Genomic DNA, 20,676 nt, shown 5'->3' on the forward strand with positions numbered 1-20,676 from the left:
AGCATAAACGTTTTTCATTTTGATGAAAGTTAATTCTTATTTTTGTTGTTGCTTGTGCTTTTCATGTCATTTCTAAGACTTCTTCACTAAATCCAAGATCATGAGGATTTACCATGTCTTCTCTAAGAATTCTAAGTTTTAGCACTTACATTTAGGTCTTTGATCCATGTTGAGTTAATTTTTTTTTTTTTTTTTTTGAGACTGAGTTTTGCTCTTGTTGCGCAGGCCAGAGTGCAGTGGCATGATCTCGGCTCACCTCAACCTCCACCTCTTGGGTTCAAGTGATTCTCCTGCCTCAAGCCTCCCGAGTAGCTAGGATTACGGGAATGTGCCACCACGCCTGGCTAATTTTGTATTTTTAGTAGAGACAGGATTTCCCCATGTTGGTCATGCTGGTCTCGAACACCCGACTTTCGGTGATCTGCCTGCCTCGGCCTCCCAAAGTGCTGGGATTACAGGCATGAGCCACTGCGGCCTGCCTTATTTTGAGTTGATTTTTATAGATGAGGAAAGATAAGGCTCAACTTCATTTTTTTTGCATACTACGATCTTGTTAATAGTAGAGAAATATCGGGTGATGGGTGCACCAAAATTTCACACATCACCACTAAAGAACTTGTGTAACCAAATACCTGTTCCCCCAAATACCTATGGAAATAAAATGAAGGAAGGAAGGAAAGGAGGGAAGGAGGAAGAAGGGAAATAACTGGGTGTGGTGGCTCATGCTTGTGATCCCAGCACTTTGAGAGGCTAAAGTGGAAGGATGCCTTGAGTCCAGGAGTTCAAGATCAGCCTGGCCTACATAGTGAGACCTTATCTCTACAAAAAATTTAGTCTGGTCATGATGGCGCGCGCCTGTAGTCCTAGCTACTTGGGAGACTAAGGTGGGAGGATCGCTTGGGCCCAGAAGATAGAGGCTGCAGTGAGCCGAGATCACACCAGCCTGGACGACAAGAGCTGTGTCAAAAAAGTAAGGCCTGGGCACAGTGACTCACGCCTGTAATCCCAGCAGTGTGGGAGGCCAAGGTGGGTGGATCACCTGAGGTCAGGAGTTCGAGACCAATCTGACCAATATGGTGAAACCCCATCTCTACAAAAAATATAAAAATTAGCCGGGTGCGGTGTTCTGTGCCTATAGTCTCAGCTACTCAGGAGGCTAAGACAGGAGAATTGCTTGAACCCTGGAGGCCGAAGTTGCAGTGAGCCAAGATCGCACCACTGCACTTCACCCTGAGCAACAGAGCAAGACTCCATCTCAAAAAAGAGTAAAGAAGTAATTTCATAGATTTAGTCATATAACAATATTTCTTTTTCTTTTTTTTTTTTTTTTTGAGACAGAATCTCACTCTGTTGCCCAGGCTGGAGTGCACTGGCGTGATCTTGGCTCCTGCAACCTCCACCTCCTGGGTTCAAGTGATTCTCCTGTCTCAGCCTCCTGAGTAGCTGGGATTATAGGCACGCACCACCAGGCCTGGCTAATTTTTGTATTTTTAGCAGAGACTGGGTTTCACCATGTTGGTCAGGCTGGTCTCGAACTCCTGACCTCGTGATCTGCCCACCTCAGCCTCCCAGAGTGCTGGGATTACAGGCGTGAGCCAGTGGGCCCAGCTATATAACAATATTTCATTGTTGCATAGTGGTTTAATAACTGTCATGGGTATGAACTGACTCTCACATGTTGCTTATTATAGAACATCTTTGTTATTCGTTCTGAGATTGTGATATTAGCTGAACTTAATGGAGGCTATTCAAGAGTCTGATACAAAGAGTGTAACAGAACTGAAAAAGGTAGGAAATAATGTTGGAGCCAACATGGGAAATGTCTGTACAAGAAATTAAAATCAAAGCATACAAAATTTAAATGAAAAAAAATTTTTTTTTTGAGACAGGGTCTTGCTCTGTCACCCAGGCTAGAGTGCAGTGGCACAATCTTGGCTCACTGCAGCCTCTACTTCCCAGGTTCAAGCAGCCCTCCCACCTCTGCGTCCCAAGTAGCTGGGACTACAGATGTGCACCACCATGCTCTGCTAATTTTTAATTTTTTTTTTTTTGTAGAGACAGAGTCTCACTGTATCGCCCAGGCTGGTCTTAAACTGCTGAGCTCAAGCAGTTCTCCCACATCAGCCTCCCAATGTGCTGAGATTATAAGCGTGAGCTACAGCACCTGGCCTGAAAATGAAATTTTAATTGGTCATTTCTAAAATGGGAGGCCACAAAAGGGATAAAAGGAAATGTTTGGAGCAAATTTAATTAAGCCCAGTTATTCCACAAGTGTAAATTATAAACCTTAATTAGTTCTTTCAGACTCTAATGTGACAGTCAGTGAATTATTTTCCATTCAGTTAAAAGGGACCTCCTGTGGTCCAGTGTTTATAAAAGAAGATGAATCAAACGGTTGATAACATAAATATTATAGACAGTTTTAGTGTGCTTAAGAAACCATATTTCTTCTTTTGTTAACCCAGTGGTGATATTGTAGCCCATAAGACATAACTAAAAGAGGATTATGGCTAATAATCTTTTGAATCTTATATTGCTTTTGCTAGAGATCCAGCCCCATTTCAGTCTTACGACTGAGTGTGGTCCTCCTGAAACTTGTTCATCTAACGAACTCTACCATAGAAGGATCCTACCTGTGTGACATTTCCTTCACACTATCAGCAATTTGTGTTCACGTTGGCATGATTCACATCTGCCTCCAAGGATCTCATTTAGATGAACTGGTGATCAGATTGATCACAAACCAGGGTTAAAATAATTCTTCAGGCCAGGTGGAATGGCTCACTGTAATCCCAGCACTTTGGAAGGCCGAGACAGGTGGATCACCTGAGGTTGGGATTTCGGGACCAGCCTGACCAACATAGAGAAACCCCATCTCTACTAAAAATACAAAATTAGCCGGGAGTGGTGGTGCATGCCTGTAATCCTAGCTAGTCAAGAAGGCTGAGGCAGGAGAATCTTTTGAACCCAGGAGGTGGAGATTGTGGTGAGCCGAGATCACGCCATTGTACTACAGCCTGGGCAACAAGAGCGAAACTCCGTCTCAAAAAAAAAAAAAAAATTCTTCAGTGGTCTGCCACTCTGTGGAAACCCCACAGGGCCACTAATGTGGATAAATCATTTAACCCCTGTGGGCCGCCTTTTCCTTTTCTGTCAAATAAAGCAATTGGATTAGGTGACCTTAAGGTCCCGTCCATGTGTAAAATGCTAAGTCTCTGTGACTTTATATTTTATTTGCTGCCCAGGATAAGACTGGGTTCTTTGGGATGCTAGATTTGATAAAGATAAAACTTTTTTAGCTTTTTGTGTTGAACTTCTATTTGTGTTGGATTTGGACTATGTTTGTCAATAAGATTCTTTTTGCACAGAACTGTTATTAGCAAAATGTTTACAGAAGATAAAATTAAAAACTAATTGAACAACTAAACTTCAACTTTAACAGTTGAAAGTTGGCTGAGTGTGGTGGCTCATGCCTGTAATCCCAGCACTTTGGGAGGCCGAGGTGGGCGGATCACCTGAGGTCGGGAGTTGGAGACCAGCCTGACCAACATGGAGAAACCCCTTCTCTACTAAAAATACAAAAATTGAGAAGTTTCCCCCTTGGGCAGTGGCGGAGGTGGTAACTGCGATAGTAGCAGCTCCGGCGGCAGCAGCAGTGACTACGAGGATGGTGGCAGCTGCAGCAGGACCTGCAACTTCCCAGAGGTTTTTCCAGAGCTTCTTGGATACTCTAATCGACGAGGACCCCCAGGCGGCATTAGAGGAGCTGACTAAGGCTTTGGAACAGAAACCAAATGATGCATAATATTAGTGTCAAAGAGCTTATTGTCACATTCTTCTTGGTAATTACTGTGTTGCTGTTGCTGATGGAAAGAAGTCTCTCGAATTCAATCCAAATAATTCCACCACTATGTTGAGAAAAGGAACATGTGAATACTATGAAAAAAACTATGTTGCTGCCCTAGAAATTTTTACAGAAGGACAAAAATTAGATAGTGCAGATGCTAATTTCAGTGTCTGGATTAAAAGATGTCAAGAAGCTCAGAATGGCCCAGAATCTGAGGTGTGGACTCATCAGTGAAAAATCAGGTATGACTGGTATCAAACAGAATCGCAAGTAGTCATTACACTTATGATCAAGAATGTTCAAAGAATGATGTAAATGTGGAATTTTCAGAAAAGGAATTGTCTGCTTTGGTTAAACTTCCTTTGGAGAGGATTACAATTTGAAACTGGAACTTCATCCTATAATACCAGAACAGAGCACATTTAAAGTAGTTTCAACCAAGATTGAAATTAAACTGAAAAAGCCAGAGGCTGTGAGATGGGAAAAGCTAGAGGGGCAAGGAGATGTGCCTACACCAAAACAATTCATAGCAGGTGTAAAGCACCTACATCCATCATCATCTCCTTATACAAGAAATTGGGATAAATTAGTGGGTAAAATCAAAGAAGAAGAAAATAATGAAAAGTTGGAGGGAGATGCAGCTTTAAACAGATTATTTCAGCAGATCTATTCAGATGGTTCTGATGAAGTGAAATGTGCCATGAACAGATCCTTTATGGGAGTCTGATGGTACAGTTTTGAGTACCAGCTGGTCTGATGTAGGTAAAAGGAAAGTTGAAATCAATCCTGATGATATGGAATGGAAAAAGTACTAAATAAATTAATTTGCTCTCACACACACACACACAAAAAATACAAAAATTAGCTGGGCATAGAGGTGCATGCCTGTAATCCCAGCTACTGGGAAGGCCAAGGCAGGAGAATTGCTTGAACCCAGGAGGTGGAGGTTGCAGTGAGCCAAGATCATGCCATTGCACTCCAGCCTGGGCAACAAGAGCAAAAAACTCTGTCTCAAAAAAAAGTTGAAGGTTGACAAGTTTAACATTTTTTGGATTATTGTAGACAAGTTGGCATTAATATTTTTTTCTTTAGAAATTTTATTTATTGGCCAGGCGCAGTGGCTCACGCCTGTAATCCCAGCACTTTGGGAGGCCGAGGTGGGAGGATCATGAGGTCAGGAGATCGAGACCATCCTGGCTAACACAGTGAAACCCCATCTCTACTAAAAATACAAAAAATTAGCTGGGCATGGTGGCGGGCACCTGTAGTCCCAGCTACTTGGGAGGCTGAGGCAGGAGAATGCCATGAACCTGGGAGGCGGAGCTTGCAGTGAGCCAAGATCGTGCCACTGCACTCCAGGCTGGGTGACAGAGCGAGACTCCATCTCAAAAAAAATATATATACATATATGTGTATATATATATATGTATATATGTGTATATATATGTGTGTGTATATATATATATTTATTTATTTATTTTACTTTTTTTTTTTTTTTTTTGAGACGGAGTCTTGCTCTGTTTTCCAGGCTGGAGTGCAGTGGTGTGATCTCTGCTCACTGCAACCTCTGCCTCCTGGGTTCAAGCAATTCTCCTGCCTCGACCTCCTGAGTAGCTGGGACTACAGGGGCATGCACCACCACACCCAGCTAATTTTTGTATTTTTGGTAGAGACGGGGTTTCGCCATGTTAGTCAGGCTGGTCTCAAACTCCTAATCTCAGGTGATCAGCCTTCCTCGGCCTCCCATAGTTCTGGGATTACAGGCATGAGCCACCGTGCCTGGCCTCTTTTGAAATTTAAAAATCTCAGCTACTCTGGGCATACTGCCTGTGGGGTAGCCCTGCTCTCCAAGGACCATTACAAAAAAAAAAAAAAATAGATATTTAGTGTGTACTTTCCCATACTCAAGTTTGTTGAAAGAAATTACATTAACCGGGCATGGTGGCTCACGACTGTAATCCCAGCACTTTGGGAGTCCAAGGCAGGCGGATCACCTGAGGTCAGGAGTTCGAGACCAGCCCGGCCAATATGCTGAAACCTCATCTCTACTAAAAATACAAAATTAGGCGGGTGTGGTGGTGCACGCCTGTAGTCCCAGCTACTCGGGAGGCTGAGACAGGAGAATCACTTGCAACCGGAAAGTGGAGGTTGTGGAGAGCAGAGATCATGCCATTGCACTCTAGCCTGGGTGACAAGAGCGAAACTCTGTATCAAAAAAAAAGGAAAGAAAAGAAATTACATTATTAGATTTTTTATTTTTATTTTCTTTTTTCTTTTCTTTTTTTTTTTTTTTTTGAGACGGAGTTTCGCTCTTGTTGCCCAGGCTGGAGTGCAATGGCATGATCTCAGCTCACTGCAACCTTTGCCTCCCAGGTTCAAGCAATTCTCCTGCCTCAGCCTCCGAAGTAGCTGGGATCACAGGCATGTGCCACCACGCCTGTGTAACTTTTTGTATCATTATTGCATTTTTTAAGCAAATTTTTCAAATGTTTGCTGTGAGGCTACTTTGTAAATTTATTTTCCTTTGACAAATGGTGACTGACTGGATTTACCCTAATTTTAGCCTTTTTAAATAGGGTTAAACTATTTCAGATATTTGGTTTAGATTTCTTTAACTCACAGGATCTATGGCTTGACAAATTTTAATGCCTAGTCTTGCATAGCTTGTTGTAACTTGGTGCTTGAAGAAAATGTTTACTCCTTTCTTTTCCTTTCCTTTTTTTTTTTTTTTTTTTTCTTCTTTTTTTATCTTCTTTTCCAAGGATTGGCATTCTGGGGACCTAGAGCTAGTTCCTTCAGCATGTGAAGGGGAGAGTGGGGTTTTGTCAGATCCTCCACAGGGGGGAAAAGCTAGTGTCTCTTCCCTTGAGGTATAGTTCTTCCAGTCTGATGAACTGTCAGATCCACTGAGTGATTGGTAAAGCAGATTGGACAGTGACTCGAGGAAGTGGGGGTGGGGACAATATTTTAAGTAGTAACTATCAAAAGTAAAGTGATTCTCTGGGGGCTCAGTAGAGCCATGTGTGCTTCTAGCGTTAGCAGTCTGCAGGAATTGTGCAGAGTGCGGTGTTTTCTAAGAGGAAAAGGAGGATGAGTGATGAGAGGATGGATTGTAACGCACCAAGAGAAGGGAGCATAAATGTTGGTTTGAGTTTCAGGCAATGAAACTTGCTTAATCCTGATGGCTCTTAATCAGCATGTCAGCCCTAAAGTTTCATATTCACAGTTGAGAACTTTTAATTGAATGATTATTTTTTATAGTCTTTTACCCTGTTTCAATTTAGAATTTGAAGAAAGCAGATTTTTATATTGTACGTAATTATAGTTTGGGCTTCCTGGGAAACAGAATCCTGCTGCAAATCTTACATGACTGATTTCTGGACCCAAAGTGGGTTTGACAGTGGGCTGGAGCAGTAATAGCCCACCTACTGTCGGGAGAGGCCAGGGCAGGCATTTCCCAGCAAGCCTGCCTGAAGTGGGTCTTGTCCTAGACTCTAGGACCTAGATCATGCAGGAAAAGTCCCGTTTGTGGGAGCTGGAAAAGAGTTGGCTTCATTAGCAAAGTGACCTACCAACAGGAAAGGTGGGGGTCTGGAGAAGCAGATTTAAAATGTTGAAAGCTGTGTTTCTTTAACAAATACTTATTAAGCACCTACTGTCTATGTGAGATATTGCTCTAGTCTGTGTAGGAAACCACAGATGTGTGCTTCTGCTTTTAAGAAGCTTATGTTTTACACTGACCTTTGGCAGAGTCACATATGAAAATGGATATCGGGCCGGGTGCAGTGGCTCACGCCTATAATCCCAGCACTTTGGGAGGCCGAGGCGGGCAGATCACAAGGTCAGGAGTTTGAGACCAGCCTGGCCAACATAGTGAAACCCCATCTCTACTAAAAAAATACAAAAAATTAGCTGGGCATGGTGGCGGGCGCCTGTAATCCCAGCTACTTGGGAGGCTGAGGCAGGAGAATAGCTTGAACCGAGGAGGCAGAGGTTGCAGTGAGCCGAGATTGCACCACTGCACTCCAGCCCAGGCAACAGAGCAAGACTCCGTCTCAAAAGAAAAAAAAAAAAAAAAAGATACTAAATGTTGTAACTGTCATTCACATAGGCCCTGAACTAATTTTTTTTTTTTTTTTTGACGGAGTTTCACTCTTGTTGCCCAGGCTGGAGCACAATGGCATGATCTCAGCTTACCGCAACCTCCACCTTCCGGGTTCAAGCGATTCTCCTGCCTCAGCCTCCCAAGTAGCTGGGATTACAGGCATGCGCCACCACACCCAGCCAATTTTGTATTTTTAGTAGAGATGGGGTTTCTCCATGTTGATCAGGCTGGTCTCGAACTCCCGACCTCAGGTGATCGGCCTGTCTCAGCCTCCCAAAGTGCTGGGATTACAGGCATGAGCCACCGCACCCAGCCACTAATGGTCTTCTTGAGCCTCCAGAGACCGGACCTTTAATAGTCTTTTTTTGTTCATAAGTAGTACATATCTGATATGTTGTAGTTACTCAGTATACTTCTTGAATGAATGAATGTCATTGCCATTTTAAAATTAAAAATACAAATAAGCCAAAAGGAGAAATTAAGTCACCAGTCTTGCCACACAGACCTAACTACTAACATTCTTCTGAAGATGAGAGATAACTAGCCTCCTGCCTCTGGTCCCTGAGTCTTCCTTCATGGGGAGGGTTCATTGTAGGGACTGTGGCCATGAGACAACCTTGCTGGTAAAGCCAGCTGTTGAAGAGCCAGAAATATTGATAGTAGGCTTGCCAGGAAAATTCCTTTGAAAGTGGCACTGCTTGCTTGCTCTCAAATTACTATCATCTGTAATAAGGGTCAGATTTAAAATTATATACTCAGGGACAAAATATAAACTTGCGTTTGGATTAAACTTTTTCTACCTGTTTAAAAAGACAAGTTAGAATACCTATGTTGTGTATGCCTAGAACTTAGAAAATTATAATGTACAAGAATCTTTTCTGTTATGTTTTTTGTAAGTGGTCTTGTGAGTTAATAAAGAAGCAATGTGATTGGATGGGAAGAACAGCGGATTGGGAGTCTACAATGTCAAATGTTAGTCCTAACTAATCACACACTAAGCTAAAGACTATGTTTACTCACTTTGAGTCTCTGTTTCCACATCAGTTAAACAAGGAACCACACTAGACAGTCTTTCAGCCCTCCCATGGTAGTATAAGGCATAAACCTCAATTTTGTTATGCTTCTCCAGGACCACTCTACTTTTCTGTGTTGTTAAGAGTTGAGGGGCTGCCTTTCTAAGATTCTAGGAACCAAATTCTAGGGTAGTTTTCTAAGATTCTAGGAACCAAAAGTTAGCAAGTGAAGAGGAAACAGAATACTTTTGAATTTGCCCAGCTGTGCTTTTTATAGGAAGAGCCATTTCTAGTCAGAGGATTTCAGAACATTTCAAAACTCTGTGGTGATATACTGGTTGCATTCTTCCTTAGACTAAAATTACAACCTGAATGCACTTAATGATACATATGTGTATTGTAATTTGTAAACATAACTCAAAACCCTGTATCTGAGTCAGGTCATTTGTGGTTAGCCATTCAGACTTCATTTCTATTTGACAAGGGTTTATTTTAAGATTGCTTTGTGGAGCAGTTGTTTAACATTCAAGTGATCTATTAGTATTAAGTCTTTAACCAGACTTGTTTTAAATGAGCTGTCTGTGAAGTAGAAAACCAAATATTATAGAAACTTAGATTTCCAATCCAACTTAGCAAAATCAATGTAACTTAAATGTTGTCTTCACATATGTTTGTTTAACCTGTTTTTTTTCCTTCAGTATTCCTTTAGAAGAATGGTAACTGTGTGAATAAAACTTTTTAGTTACTCTTGATACTGTGGTTTAGCAAGAACTGTAGACTTAATTGGTTGAGAAAAGAACATTTAAAGTAAATGAATGCTTTAGTAAGTTAATTATTTCTTAGCATATCACAAATATATGTAGAAAGAATAAGATCTCATTCTATAGCTTTATTCCTAGGTTATTAAAAGCAAACTTCTATGGAAGTTAGTTCTCAGGCTATATATATATATATATATATATATATATATATATATAGTGTGTGTGTGTGTGTATTTATCTATACATATATACATACATACATACATACATACATACAGGCTATGTATTGTAATCCATTGGTTATTTTGTTGGGGATGTGGGTCAATTGGATGAAAGCTAAAGATGACTTATGTAAATAGCCAAACTGTGTTTCAGAATTGTTTTATGCATCAATCTAATTCTTACCATTAGTACCGTGGCTTCCTCTCCTCTTTCCTGGTGTCCAGATTGTCACAGCTAAAGGACATTTCTTCCTATTTAGCAAATATAACCATTATCAATGTTTAAAATGAGATTTTCGGCCCCTTCCCTTTTGTGTTATAGGTGCTCCATACTTGCTTGCAGTGCCTACGTGGCTCTGGCTTTGGGTGATAACCTTATGGCTTTGAATCATGCAGATAAGCTTCTTCAGCAGCCCAAGCTGTCAGGATCTCTTAAGTAAGTGTGACTTGCCCTGTGTGTCCCTGGTTTCTTTAGTTTTGAGGTTTCTCCTTGGTTTGTGGTTTATGTTGCTTCTTTTGACTCCTCCAGTGGAATATATATTTGTAAGGAAAGCAACTGTTTAAAAGAACGTTTTTTAACCCATGCCTCGGCAGTGAAAATGTTTTCACTTGTGCTGTACTGAGCGTTAGGAGACAAAAACTTCGGACTCTAGTGTCCACTTCTAGGCTTCACTGCAGCACTTTAATTCTCCAAATAAGTCAAGTCCTCAGAGAGAAGACCTACAAAAAAAGGAGTTTGGTCAATGTGATAAATCTACTTGGAGGGACCAGGCGCGGTGGCTCACGCCTGTAATCCCAGCACTTTGGGAGGCCGAGGCAGGCAAATCACGAGGTCAGGAGTTCAAGACCAGCCTGGCCAACATGGTGAAACCCTGCCTCTACTAAAAATACAAAAAATTAGCTGGGCGTAGTGGCGGGCACCTGTAATCCCAGCTACTCAGGAGGCTGAGGCAGGAGAATCACTTGAACCCAGGAGGCAGAGGTTGCAGTGAGCCAAGATCGCACCACTGCACTCCAGCCTAGGCTTCAGAGCAAGACTCTGTCTCAAAAAAAAAAAAAAAATAGACAAGAATTTGAAAAATCTTTCCAAGCTACTGTATCATTCCAGAATCAGCTAGTTTTAGTCAAACTGCAAATACTTCTTCATTAATATCATTGTCATTCTAAAACTTTTCAAAGCACATTATCTTTTCTTTTACCAAAATTGAGTAAAATACAGGCCAGGTGTGGTGGCTCATGCCTGTAATCCCAGCACTTTGGGAGGCCGAGGTAGGCAGATCATTTGAGGTCGGGAGTCTGAGACCAGCCCAGCCAACGTGGTAAAACCCCATCTCTACTAAAAATACAAAAATTAGCCAGGCATGGTGGCAGGCATCCATAATTCCAGCTACTTGGGAAGTTGAAACAGGAGAATCACTTGAGCCTGGGGGGCGGACGTTGCGGTGAGCCACGGTTGCACCGTTGCACTCCAGGCGGAGTGACACAGCAAGACTCCCTCTCAAAAAATAAAAATAAAATACAGCTTGAATTTTTGTATGGTGCTGATCCTGGAAATTTTATCAAAAGCCACGAGTATTCTGCACAACATTAGAACAGTTCTTTCATTCATCGTATAGGTGTATACTTACAAATGCCAAAATATAACTACTTACTCTTTGGCTTTTTAGTGATCCCCAAACATACCTAGTGTTTGGTTTTTTTTTTTTTAAAGTAATTAAGGCCAGGCGCAGTGGCTCACACCTGTAATCCCAGCACTTTGGGAGGCCTACGTGGGCAAATCATTTGAGGTCAGGAGTTGGAGACCAGCCCTGCCAATATGGTGAAACCCCATCTCTACTGAAAATATGAAAATTAGCCGGGAATGGGGGCACACTCCTGTAATCCCAGCTACTCGGGAGGCTGAGGCACAAGAATTGCTTGAGCCTGGGAGGCAGAAGCTGCAGTGAGCCAAGACTGTACCACTGCATTCCAAACTGGGTGACAGAGTGAGACTCCATCTCAAAAAAAAGTAATAAATCATTCAACTATATAAGAGACTTTGTCACAATTCAAATATAAGGGAGCTCCTGCTCTTCTGCAAGAAAATCTTGTCCAATATTCAGGCCTGGAGATGGGGAAGATCCTAATTTTCAGTTCAAGGCATTTGGGTTGCCTCTAAAGTACCTTCCATCCTTATCATTGCCCAACTCAAAATGCCAATGTTGGGAATTGTAGCTGATGCTGGTGTTCAGATTGTGGTGTATACGGCCATTATGAGAGAACTGGACTTTGTGTGTGTGTGTATGACTGAGTCTCTCTGTGTCACCCACACTAGAGTGCAGTAGCACAATCTCAACTCACTGCAACCTCCACTGTCTGGGTTCAGGCGATTCTCCTGCCTCAGCCTCCCGAGTAGCTGGGATTACAGGAGCCCACCACCACACCCGGCTAATTTTTTTTCTTTTTCTGAGACAGTTTCACTCTGTTGCCCAGGCTGGAGTGCAGTGGCATGATCTCAGCTCACTGCAACCTCTGCCTCCCCAGTCCTGCCTCAGCCTCCTGCGTAGCTGGGATTACAGGTGCACGCCACTATGCCCTACTAATTTCTTTTTTTTTTTCTTCTTTTTTTGAAACGGAGTTTCACAGGCATGAGCCACCGCACCTGGCTACTTTTTGTATTTGCTCTTATTGCCCAGGCTGGAGTGCAATGGCGTGATCTCGGTTCATCACAGCTTCCACCTCCCGGGTTCAAGTGATTCTCCTGCCTCAGCCTCCCAAGTAGCTGGGATTACAGGCATGCACCACCACGCCCGGCTAATTTTGTATTTTTAGTAGAGATGGGGTTTCTCCATGTTGGTCAGGCTGGTCTCGAACTCCCAATCTCAGGTGATCTGCCGTCTTGGCCTCCCAAAGTGCTGGGATTACAGGCGTGAGCCACCGTGCTCAACCTGGAGAGTTTTAAAACTATAAAAGTTTAGTTTGTGTTGTTGTTGTTCTTGTGTAGAAAGTCATTAAGATTTTGAGTAGATCAAAAGGTCCCCAGTTAAAAAAAAAAAAAAAAAAAGCTGGGCATGGTGGCTCACGCCTGTAATCCCAACACTTTGGGAGGCCGAGACAGGCGGATCACGAGATCAGGAGATCGATCTTAATTTTTATTTTTATTTTTTTGAGATGGCGTCTCACTCTGTCATTCAGGCTGAGGTGCAGTGGCATGATCACTGCTCACTGCAGCCTCAGTCTCCCATGCTTAAGTGATTCTCCCACCTCAGCCTCCTGAGTAGCTGAGACTACAGGTGTATGCCACCACACGCCCAGCTAATTTTTGTATTTTTTTTGTAGGGATAGGGTTTTGCCATGTTGCCCACGCTGTTCTCAAACTCCTGGACTCAGCAGTCCACCCACCTAGGCTTCTTGAAGTGTTGAGATTAAAGGCATGAGCCACTACACCCAGCCAGTTGATTCGTTTTACCTAAATAAATTTAGATTTCAATTTAAGGACATGAAATATGAGACATATATCCAATGTGTAATAACATAATATACCCAGCATTATTTTACATTGGGTATTTTTGTGATGTTGTACTTTTCAGTTTGGAATCTGTTTTTTCATTTTAGGTTTTTGGGACATTTATATGCTGCAGAAGCCCTCATCTCTCTCGACAGAATATCTGATGCCATTACTCACTTGAACCCGGAGAATGTCACTGATGTCTCCTTAGGGATCTCTTCAAATGAGCAGGACCAAGGTTAATGAGGACATCTTTGATCAGAACTGGTCACTGTTTCCATTTCCCTTCTGTCATAATTCAGGATGTGTGGAAATTTAAGGGCATGGTGGTAATGAGAAGAAAGTTTTAGGTTGGCTTTCCACATTTTTGTCTGTACTTACTTTGTAGCAGTTGTTTGCTAAGTAGACCTGAGAGTGAATGATCACATCATCTAAATTCTCACTTTTGAAAGGCTGGTACTGTTAGAATAGTTAATTTTGGTTCTGATACTATTTGTTTTCCTTTGGAGTGATTCTAAAATCCACAGGGGAGTAAAAATATTGCATTCAAGAGTCAGTTTTAGTCCAGGCGTGGTGGCTCACACCTGTAATCCCAGCACTTTGGGGGGCTGTAGCAGGAGGGTCACTTGAGCCCAAGAGTTCGAGACCAGCCTGGGCAACCTGGTGAGACCCTGTCTCTATTTTAAAAATAAGGAAAGAAAAAAAAGTTTGTTTTAAGTCATTGCTAAATTTCTAAATAATTGTCGGGTGCAGTGGCTCACACCTGTAATCCCAACACTTTGGGAGGCCGAGGCGGGCAGATCACCTGAGGTCAGGAGTTCAAGACCAGCCTGGCCAACATAGTGAAACCGCGTCTCTACCAAAAATACAAAATTAGTAGGGCGTGGTGGCGCAAGCCTGTAATCTCACCTACTCAGGAGGCTGAGACAGGAGAATCGCTTGCACCCGCGAGGTGGAGGTTGCAGTGAGCCAAGATCACGCCACTGCACTCCAGCCTGGGTGACAGAGCAAGACTCTGTCTGAAGAAAAAAAAAAAAAATTAAATAATTAAAGCTATGTGACATTCATTTTACTCAAGATTAGTGCTCAGGTTTGAGATGGTGGTGGGTGGTAGCATTCTGGCATTTTTTAATGGAATCTCCACTACATGAAAAGTAAATAAATTGCTTTATATTAAATTTCCATTTCATAAATAAAGTTAGGTTTTTAGAAAATATGCTCTCAGCTGGGCACAGTGGCTCGCGCCTGTAATCCCAGCACTTTGGGAGGCTGTGGTGGGTGGATCACCTGAGGTCAGGAGTTCAAGACCAGCCTGACCAACATGGTGAAACCCTGTCTCTACTAAAAATACAAAATTAGCCAGGCATGGTGGTATGCCCCTGTAATCCCAGCTACTCAGGAGGCTGAGGCCAGAGAATCACTTGAACTCAAGAGGCGGAGGTTGCAGTGAGTCATGCCATTGCACTCCAGCCTGGGCGGCAACAAGAGCAAAACTCCATCTCCAAAAAAAAACCAGCCTGACCAACATGGTGAAACCCCGTCTCTACTAAAAATACAAAAACTAGCCAGGGATGGTGGCACATGCCTGTAATCCCAGCTACTCAGGAGGCTGAGGCAGGAGAATCGCTTGAATCCAGGAGGCGGAGGTTGCAGTGAGCCCAGATCACGCCCCTGCACTCCAGCCTGGGCAACAGAGCGAGGCTCCATCTCAAAAAAAAAAGAAAAGAAAAAATATGCCCTCTACCTTCTGAGCCCGAGGAGAAAAAAAAGAAAATATGCTCTGTTGTTCTGCCCCTCAGATTTATTTTCGTGTTTTTGTAGGATCAGACAAAGGTGAAAATGAAGCAATGGAATCCTGTAAGTAAGAAGTTTTGTGATACTTAAGTAGCCTGGCCTGCATCCCAAAAATTTAGATTCTAAATCTTCTGTGTTCGTTTTTCTGCCTGAGGAATACTGCTGTGCCAAGTGGCTCCTCAAGGCGATAGATTGGGTTGCTCCCTTGCTGTTGGCACGGCCTCTTCACCAGTGTCTACACTCTTTTTCCCCAGCTGGTAAGCGGGCCCCTCAGTGCTACCCCAGTTCCGTCAACTCTGCCAGGACTGTGATGCTGTTCAACCTTGGCAGCGCTTACTGCCTGAGGAGCGAATATGACAAAGCCCGAAAGTGTCTCCACCAGGTGAGTCCAGAGTGGGAGGAACTGAACCTTGTAAAGCAGCCAACACAAGTTTGACGTTTATATTTTTTGTTACTTTGTTTGAGGCATCTGATCAGTTTGTTAAATATTGGAATATCACTTTCCCAGATATAAAAATATTCTTGCAAGGTAAACAACTAATCAGCATTGTAAATGAACCTAGACACTTAATGGAAAGTTCTTCTTGATGATTTTATTTTTAAAAAAAATTTTTTTTGCCAGGCACAGTGGCTCATGCCTCCCAGCACTTTGGGAGGCCGAGGCAGGCGGATCATGAGGTCAGGAGTTTGAGACCAGCCTGGCCAATATGGTGAAACCCCATCTCTACTAAAAATACAAAAGTTAGCCAGGTTGGTGGCACGCACCTGTAGTCCCAGCTACTCGGGAGGCTGAAGCAGGAGAATCGCTTGAATCCGGGAGGCGGAGGTTGCAGTGAGCCAAAATTGTGCCACTGTACTCCAGCCTGGGCAACAGAGCGAGACTCCGTCTCAAAAAAAAAAAAAAAAGAATGTTTAAATTTCAAATCAGCAGAATAAAAAGCAACTTGGGGCCGGGCACAGTGGCTCACATCTGTAATCCCACACTCTGGGAGGCTGAGACAGGCAGATCACTTGAATCCAGGGGTTTGAGACCAGCTTGGGCAACATAATGAGACCCTGTCTCTACTAAAAATACCAAAAATTAGCCAGGCATGGTGGTGCATTCCTGTAGTCCCAGATACTTAGGAGACAGAGGTAGGAGGATTACCTGAGCCTGGGAGGTCGAGGCTGTAGTCAGCCAAGATCATGCCACTGCACTCCAGCCTGGGCAACTGGAGTGAGACCCTGTCCCCCCCAAAAAAAAAGATGAAGAAGTAACTTGACAGTTTTAATTATTAAAATTCCAAAAGATGGAAAACTGTCTAAAAGATCACTTATATAAATAATAGTGCATCTGTACAGTTGAAGACAATGCAGCTATAAACTCTAGGTACTAAAATGGAAAGATGTCCAAGACATACTAAATGAAAACAGCAAGGTGTGAAACAGTTTCTGTATAACCCTGTATACATGCATAAAAGATCTCTGAAAGGACACACCAAGAAACTGCAAACATTAGTTGTTGGGGTGGCAGGATGAATACTACATGGCTGGAGCAGTAGAATGGGAGACTTTTCGCTGTATACTGTTATGCTTTTAATTTTTTTTTTTTTTTTTTGAGACGGAGTTTCGCTCTTGTTGCCCAGACTGGAGTGCAATGGCGCAATCTCGGCTCACTACAACCTCCGCCTCCCGGGTTCAAGCACTTCTCCTGCCTCAGCCTCCCGAGTAGCTGGGATTACAGGCATGTACCACCATGCCCGGCTAATTTTGTATTTTTAGTAGAGACGGGGTTTCTCCATGTTGAGGCTGGTCTCGAACTCCTGGCCTCAGGTGATCCACCCGCCTCAGCCTCCCAAAGTGCTGGGATTACAGGTGTGAGCCACCGTGCCCAGGTGCTTTTAAATTTTGAATTGTGTAAATCTTTTTTCAAAATGTGAATTATAGGCCGGGCACGGTGGCTCTTGCCTGTAATCCCAGCACTTTGGGAGGCCGAGGCGGGCGGATCATGAGGTCAGGAAATCAAGACCATCCTGGCTAACACGGTGAAACCCCGTCTCTACTAAAAATACAAAAAAATTAGCCAGGCGTGGTGGCATGTGCCTGTAGTCCCAGCTACTGGGGCGGCTGAGGCAGGAGAATGGCATGAACCCAGGAGGTGGAGCTTGCAGTGAGCCAAGATCGCGCCACTGCACTCCAGCCCGGGCAAAAAAAAAAAAAAAAAAAAAAAGTGAATTATAAATCCACCTTTCAGAAAGCCAATACTAGAGAAACTCCATACACACTAAAGAAAGCTACTGGCAATATACAACTAAAATAAACCTCTGAATTCTACCACTGAAATGGTGCATCATGAAGCTTCAAGGAAGATTTTGATTGGATCTCTTTAGTAGGTCACCTGCCAATCCCTGGACCAATCATGGGCATTGAGCCATACCTGTAGTAGGGGACTGGGTACCACCATTGGCAGCCCCAGAGGAATCTCACAAAATTAGAAATAATTCCTCAAGAGGACATTCATCCAGCAAATATCTGTTGAGCACTTACTTCTGAGCTAAGCCATGGGAATAAGACTGCACATAAGCAGACATACTACAATCTTGCCCTTGCTTGTAGACCTTTGCAGTTAGGAGACACCTTCCTAAAAAGGGAATTGCATGGTCAGAGGATATGCAGGATTTTAAGACTTCTGATATAGAAAGTTTGTATCAAATGGTACATTCTCCAGCAGCAGATGAGAAGGCCCACATCCCCACATGCTTGCCACAGCAACTAAAGTCGATATTAAACCTCTTCTCAGGAGATAGGGTGGCTTTCAGCCGGGCGCAGTGGCTCACACCTGTAATCCCAACACTTTGGGAGGCCGAGGCAGGCGGATCACCTGAGGTCAGGAGTTCGAGACCAGCCTTACCAACATGGAGAAATCCTGTCTCTACTAAAAACGCAAAAAGTAGCTGGGCGTGGTGGCACATGCCTGTAACCCCAGATACTCGGGAGGCTGAGGCAGGATAATTGCTTGAACCCAGGCGGTGGAGGTTGTGGTGAGCCGAGATCGCGCCATTGGACTACAGCCTGGGCAACAATAGCGAAACTCTGTCTCAAAAAAAAAAAAAAAAAAAAAAACCTATGTGGTTTTCACATAGGTTCCTGCTTATGTAAGCAGCCTTCTTGTGCCTAGAAGTGATGATGCTTTACCATGTGAAAAATAACTACAAATTCTATTTAGTCAACTTAGTGGCATCTGGTCAGCATTTCTGATCCCAAATCAGAAAAGTTAAGTGACAGGCTGTCCAGGGTAACATGTTTGATATTATCTAGGCATTGAGTGTATGAGTTAAACCAGTAAGAGTTAAAATGTTTCACTCTTCTCAGTAGCAAGGCTAGGGTGTTGAGCAGCCCCTCTCAAAGTGCCCCCAGACCCCAGTCACTGCAGCAAAGAGAGCTTTTGATCTAAAGTTACAGTGTGTACAGTCCAGCTGAGGTTCTCATACAGCAGGTGGCCATGGCTGCTGCCACGCTGGGAGAGACAGATGGGGTCAGGCCTGGTTCGGGGTCTGAAGGGGGTTTTGTTTTGGTCCCTTGGTTTTTAGGTTAATCCAATGGCTGGACCTTTGTTAATTGGGAGGCCCACCCTGCCTGGGAGGGAAGAACAGTGATGTGAAGAGTTGGAAAGGGCTCCGAGTAGATGTTTCCAAGGTTGCCTGCCCACCACTAACCATTCTGAACAGCCAGTAAGCAAAATGCCATTAAGTATCATAAAGATGTTGCCTTGAATTCTTGTATTTTAAAAAAAGCTTCAGACTGGTCATTGCAAAAAACAGTAAATAAAATGTGTTACTAGCCACTTGGATGGAAAATAGAGATTTTACTATCCACAAAATGGGCCGGGCACAGTGGCTCACGTCTGTAATCCCAGCACTTTGGGAGGCCAAGGTGGGGGGATCATCTGAGGTGAGGAGTTCAAGACTAGCCTGGGCAACATGATGAAACCCCGTCTATACTAAAAATAAAAGAAATTAGCCGGGCGTGGTGGCAGGAGCCTGTAATCCCAGCTACTTGGGAGGCTGAGGCAGGAGAATCGCTTGAACCCAGGAGGCGGAGGTTGCAGTGAGCCTAGATCGTGCAATTGCACTCCAGCCTGGGCAACAAGAGCAAAACTCCGTCTCAAAAAGAAAAAAAATCCACAAAATGGTATAAAGACGATCTTGCCTATACAGCTTGCCTAGAAAGCTAGGCTTAGAATATATAAAATCTCATTTTCTGAAAAGAGTTGTTATACCTCAGTGTTGTGGCGAGAGGAATAAAAGCCTCCCCACCTCATTCATGAGGAACTTCTTAGAAGCACATGCTCTGGGCAACATGCCCCGCTAGTCTGAGATTTCTCCTAATGCTGCCAGAAACCAACCTAGTACACGTTTCTGGTCTTCCCCAACATCTCCCACGTTGAAGCTGCTACCTTCAGTACCATTTCTCCCCATTTTCTACCTGTGAGATATCTACCCTGCAAGGACTAAAACAGGCCTCCCTTACCCCAAAGCTCTGTTTGAAAGAAACTTCTTTCTTTCTCTCCATATTCACAGCACATTCACTGCCTTTCTCCCTGGCATTTACGTAACTGTGTTTGGATTATTGTTAGTTATTTGCATGCTTGTTTATTATCAGGGGACGCCCCTGTCTTATCTCCATACCCACCTCTGTTCAATAAGTATTTGTAGAAGTCTGTTATCTGATTAGATTAAGAGAAGAGGCAGAGCTGTCTGGAAGCAATGAGCAACTAAAACCAGATGGGGAAGTACAAGTTGATAATAAGGTGAGGAATATTTTGGCTGGAGCTCAAAGAGGCCCAGACTGAGGAAATAAACCTGTAATTTCAGCACTTCTGTCCAGAGCAGTCCAGGCTTCCTTCTTCAGGACTGGATCAGAGAGAAACTGCTGGCTGATGCTATGGCTCTTACTCAGATCTAAGGGCAGCATGTTGCCTAAACTAGTAAATTATTTTATTGGACTAAATTGAACTGTGTTTCAGTCCTTAAGAATGGAGACATCAAACATGCTACGTGGTACGTTTTTTCTGTATTACTATAAGTTTGAATTATTATTCCTGACATTGACAACTTAACAGTTTGTAATACTGAAGTGTTACTTAGGAAAACAAATGGGCATGCAGATTTTGATGTAATTGCAACTGTATGTGTCTGTTGTGAAAGCCACCAGCAGAATTGGATGGTTGACTGTAGTATCGGGGTGTCCAGTCACCCATCTCAAAACCCAGAGTATTACATGTCTAGCTTAATTGGTAGGTTTTAAGACAAAAGGAACTGAGGCTCATCAGAGCAGAACAACAGGTAGTCCCTAGGAAGTCACGTGGGAATGAGCTTGAATAAGTTTGTTACCTTGTTGGTTGGCAGATGTACTTGGAGTGTGTATCTTAAGCTTTTGTTTTTTCACGGGCATCTTTCTGTTTTGAGC

The 20,676-nt window shown here is 43.2% G+C and overlaps 1 protein-coding gene and 1 pseudogene across 13 annotated transcripts in view; both read left to right on the forward strand.

Moving 5' to 3' along the window:
- Positions 1 to 20,676, forward strand: part of CNOT10 (CCR4-NOT transcription complex subunit 10) — an 88,353-nt gene that overhangs the window by 63,683 nt on the left and 3,994 nt on the right. For 4 of the 13 annotated variants that reach the window (XM_004033800.2, XM_004033799.2, XM_004033801.2 and 1 more), the window contains 4 exons: positions 10,270 to 10,383; positions 13,542 to 13,672; positions 15,256 to 15,291; positions 15,483 to 15,610. In XM_004033800.2, the coding sequence (XP_004033848.1) occupies positions 10,270 to 10,383; positions 13,542 to 13,672; positions 15,256 to 15,291; positions 15,483 to 15,610 (409 nt within the window). Of the gene's footprint in view, positions 1 to 10,269; positions 10,384 to 13,541; positions 13,673 to 15,255; positions 15,292 to 15,482; positions 15,611 to 18,797; positions 20,674 to 20,676 lie in introns of those variants that run through there. The other 9 variants (XM_055383359.1, XM_055383361.1, XM_019024652.2 and 6 more) reach the window with 5 other exon arrangements.
- LOC129532690 (protein SGT1 homolog) lies at positions 1,347 to 5,114 on the forward strand (annotated as a pseudogene).

Source organism: Gorilla gorilla, chromosome 2 (genome assembly GCF_029281585.2).
Source record: "Gorilla gorilla gorilla isolate KB3781 chromosome 2, NHGRI_mGorGor1-v2.1_pri, whole genome shotgun sequence".
Lineage (NCBI taxonomy): Eukaryota > Metazoa > Chordata > Mammalia > Primates > Hominidae > Gorilla > Gorilla gorilla.